The 4,672-nt window shown below is 30.4% G+C and overlaps 1 protein-coding gene across 2 annotated transcripts in view; it reads left to right on the top strand.

Moving 5' to 3' along the window:
- LOC106457732 (homeobox protein cut-like 1) overlaps positions 1 to 4,672 on the top strand; it is a 177,134-nt gene that overhangs the window by 156,487 nt on the left and 15,975 nt on the right. For both annotated transcript variants that reach the window (XM_013917178.2, XM_022383746.1), the window contains exons 9-11: positions 1,230 to 1,336; positions 2,382 to 2,548; positions 4,045 to 4,608. In XM_013917178.2, the coding sequence (XP_013772632.1) occupies positions 1,230 to 1,336; positions 2,382 to 2,548; positions 4,045 to 4,608 (838 nt within the window). The remainder of the gene's footprint in view (positions 1 to 1,229; positions 1,337 to 2,381; positions 2,549 to 4,044; positions 4,609 to 4,672) is intronic.

Here is a 4,672-nt window from a genome sequence, read left to right as displayed (position 1 = left end):
GTATATATATATATATATATATATATATATATATATATATATAATGTAAACATAAACATTATATTTGCAATTAAATTGATTTTTATATTAAAAAGGAAAGACTACACCACAAACAGCAAGACCATGGGTGTCCATAATTATTGTAGGGAGAGGCAAAGTAATGTGAACTTGTGAATTGAATAAAAAATTCATATACATATGCTGAATGAATAAAGAAAGAATTATGTTTCTCATTTTCCAGGGGGGCAAGTGCTCCCCTGTGGATGCTCATGGGCAAGACCAAACCTGTGATGAAATAAAACAAAAACGCTGCACATCAAAACAAAGTCACCAGGGCACAGGCTATAATGTGTATCCAAAAACCAAGCCACATCTTATACTCCACACTATAGCCCGTGTCCTGGTGACTTTGTTCTAATGTGCAGCATTTTTTAAGGCTTGTTTTGTATTATATATATATATATATACTTAGCTGAAAGAATAATGTAACCCACAAGTAAATTACCTCATACATTTATGTCACTGTTCGTTCTTTGAACATTGTTGATTAGTTCTATATTTCAAATTCTTATGTTAATCTATGCTGTGATTCATTGCTCATTTCTAGCATCTTATATAAATTATTATGTAATGTATTTTAGTTCAATTCTGTATGTAGTATATTGTATATTAACAAAAATACGAGAAATTTAAAAAAAGTTGATGTTGTGTCAGGAAGACAATATGCATGATTCAAAACCCTCATCTAGAATGTTAACACCGTGAAGTGATTTTTTTTATTTGATTAATTAAGATATGGAAATTTTGAGGTTGTGAAGTTAGAATTTTTCCTGAAGAAATGAAAGATGAGGCAAGACTGGATTTGAACTCATGACCTTACATACTGAGGATTTGTTTTAATTGACTAGAATACTGAATCTGCACATTTCAAATGCCACAATTCTCGATATTTACTTCATTTTTAATTTTATGCTATGATCTTGATTTTTAGCCCAACTTTATTGATTTCTTGATAATAAAAAATATTTGTTTTTAATTAAGGTGTTCATGTATAAGGTAAAATATAACGCCCGTTCTCTAGATTAAATGGAAAATTTTGAAAAAAATATAATTTTTATTTCTCAAATCATGGCTCTGTTCTTTTAGACTAAGCCTAAACACTAACTCTAGCAGCATTTTATTATATTACACAAAACAATGACTTCTTTTTTTTTTAATTTCTCATTTAGATTGCTCAACTGGAAGAACTGCTAGCTGACAAAAATAAAACTATCCACCTATTGGAGAAGAAATTAAGTAAACAACCAAACTATGAAGAAATGAAGAAAGAATTAAAGTATGACCTTAACATTTTTAAAGTGTCCTTCACTATAAATGTTTGTGAGAAGTTACATTTTCAATATAATATTTACAACTGGTCTTTCAATATACCTGTTAGGTATAGGATTTTATTTAAAGTTATTATATAACATAGTCCTCAAAGTTTTCTTTAGTACTTGTTTCTGTGTCTTTTATAAATGTAACAATGAACAGCTCTATTCCCACCATATTTTGTTTGTGGCTGATAATTTCAAAGTCATATCAAACACTCAGCAGATAATTTGAAATATGTGTTTTGATGTAATTATCATCTTCAGTTTTTATCTTTGTTCCCTGCAGTTAAAGAAAAAAAACTACATTTAAAGAAAAAAATGTTAAACTAAGAGCATGTTTAAGTAACTAGTATTTCTAATAATGTAACTTTATATACATGTTCTCATTGATATACATTTGTTATACCTGATAATTTTTATGTCATCTAATATCTTTAAAAAAATATATTATGGTATATAATTTGATGTGACTGCTTATGAAAAACCTACAACTTTACAGAATTTTTTACTTGGATTTGAGTTTATGTGTCAAAGTTTCCATACTACACCTGTAATGTAAGATTAAACCACATACTATAGTGTACAACAGATGAAAAAAATTGTAATGCTTAATTTGTAACTAATTAGTAGGAAAGTCCTTATTTTTTATTACATTTTTCAGTAAATTTGAGTTTCATTTATGTCATAACGTAATGGATGAAATTCAAGGAAACTTATATAAATGTTTAAAATACTCAACAATCAACGTTATATAATATACAATTATAGTCACATGACCATGGGTTTTTTTTATATATATATATTCCACAGCATTTGTTTTTCCCACTCCTGAGGGTGATGTGAACCATGTTGAAACATGTAGAGTGCCTGTTTTATGACCGTTTTTAAATAAAATTTTAATTGTATATTGTATAACATTGATCATTGAGTATTTTCATATATCTTACATTATAACATGATTGAGTTATAGAACATAACATTAAAATTACTTACTAACAATTTTAACAGTGTATTAAAGAAAAGTGATCCTCACAACTACAGTAATCCAGAAAGTGATAGCAGTGCCATGAAAGAAAATAAGATGGTCAAGCCATTAGATAACTTGCTTGTGGAGAAGGACAAGGCTTCAGAATCAAATGATGCTACACAAAGTTTAACCCCGACTGATTCAGCTGGTAAGATTACCGGTTCATGAGTGCTCATATTATACAGTAATAGCTTTTATATATTTATATACATATTTTATTATGGACTGTATATATGTCACCAGTGGTTAACTTAAAGATTGAATTGTTCTACTTGTACAGAGATTGAGTACATTTTATTAAAATGATCTTGGAGCCTCACCATGTCCTTACAGTCTATGTTGCCATGTCCAATCATGCTCTACCTGATGAATGTACATCTTGACAATAATCCTGCAGCATAATTTTTATTGCAAAAGGCTCCTTCAGAAGGCTGTCATGTTCAAAGTACACCACACATCCCTGTATGCTTTCAATTCATCTTATGTACAAGGACGACAATTTCACTGTGCCCCTTTGAATATTCCAGTTGCACAGAAATACATAGATGACTTAACCTTTATGTCTTCATATGGAATAACATGAATACCAGTTCCATTCTCTAGTTGCTTGAAGGATGCAATGGTTGAATGGGTATGTTGTGGAAATAACTTGCTTTTTTTTCCAGATGAAGTTCTTTCTTAAATTTATTGCGTACTGTTACCTGGGACACATGGAGGCTTTAGCCACTGATCTTTGTGTTTGTGGATTCTCATCTGTTAAAAGACACTGCTCCTTACTTACCACAGCTTGGGTATGCTTGTTGCAGGTATCTTTCTGGATGGCCCTGATGCCCCAAGTTGGTCCATATTTCTTTGTTTTTCCAATGCTGTTAAGTAAATGGAATATTCCTATTTTGGAAATTCTAAATATCCAATCTGTACACATCATTATGATATGAGCATATGAATATTTTACATTTGAAAGGCTATTCCATAACCTTCCCAAAAGCAACCAATTCTTTCAGTTGCATGAACGGCATCATATATATGCCTTTATACTGTAATTTTATATATCAGATGTGGGTGTCGTGTGACTTGCTGGTTTGCACATTAAAAATAATTTTATTATAATAAACTTAGTCCTCTGTATATTATGGTTATTCCTATATACTTCTAACTATCAGGTATTCTTATTAATAAAAAAAAACTCAAGCCACAGAAGTATGCCATAAAGAGAAAAGTTTCCAGGCAGATTTGAGGATCTAAAGATACAAAATTATTATGTTAAATTAGTCAGAGATGTTTTTAAACTTGATTATTAAAACAGAGAAATTCATGTATACTGATAAGTAGAACTTGTTAAAACCAGCTTATAAGAATAGAAATATAAACTTATAAGTGTAAAATATTCAACTTTGACCCAGGTCAAAAGATTACAGAAATGTTTTGAATAAACAAAATGCTAGCCTTTTCTGTCTCAATTAAAGTTAGTAAGGATTTTCTATTGATTTGCTAATGTAGTGATTTTAAATTTGATATGTTGTACAGAATCAGGCTATGAATAAACAAAAAAAAATATATAAAACCTACAATTTAAAGAAACTGAGCAAAATCAAAACTTGATACACAATATTTCTGTGAAATAATTATTATATTTTTCTATAGATAACCTCCAAGATCTGACAGAGAACACATTACCTCCACCCTTACAAAATGTTGAAGTATTTACTTCACTACTTGGAGAAGAGATCGTGTCATCTTATACAAAGAAAATGAAAAAAGAAGAATGTGATTATACTCATAACACAGCCAAGTCATTGGAGACTTCTACCTCCCCAACAGTTCCCAGTCCCCCTCAACCTTTAAACTGTTCCAAGCCTAATTTTCGTAGAGATTCATCAAGACACAAAGTGTCCCATTGTGATACTACTATACAAAAACTCCAAGAGTGCCTCCGCAATTGTATGAACAAATATGCAAATGAATCTTTAGATACACTGAACATTTCTCGTGGTGTTCGAGAGCTTCTGAGTGTCCATAACATTGGACAACGCTTGTTTGCCAAGTATGTCCTTGGTTTATCACAGGGAACAGTTAGTGAACTTCTCTCAAAACCCAAACCTTGGGATAAACTAACAGAAAAAGGAAGAGACTCTTATAGGAAAATGCATGCCTGGGCAACTGATGATAGCTGTATTTATATGCTAAAGACACTAGTTCCAAGAAAAGGTGGGATGTTTATAGCATTAACAGCTTTTAAATGGGAATATATATATATATATATATATATATA

This window comes from Limulus polyphemus, unplaced genomic scaffold, assembly GCF_000517525.1.
Source record: "Limulus polyphemus unplaced genomic scaffold, Limulus_polyphemus-2.1.2 Scaffold366, whole genome shotgun sequence".
In the NCBI taxonomy this organism is placed as follows: domain Eukaryota; kingdom Metazoa; phylum Arthropoda; class Merostomata; order Xiphosura; family Limulidae; genus Limulus; species Limulus polyphemus.
The sequence above is the reverse complement of the archived record's forward strand: the minus strand, read 5'-3'. Positions and strand labels throughout refer to the sequence as shown.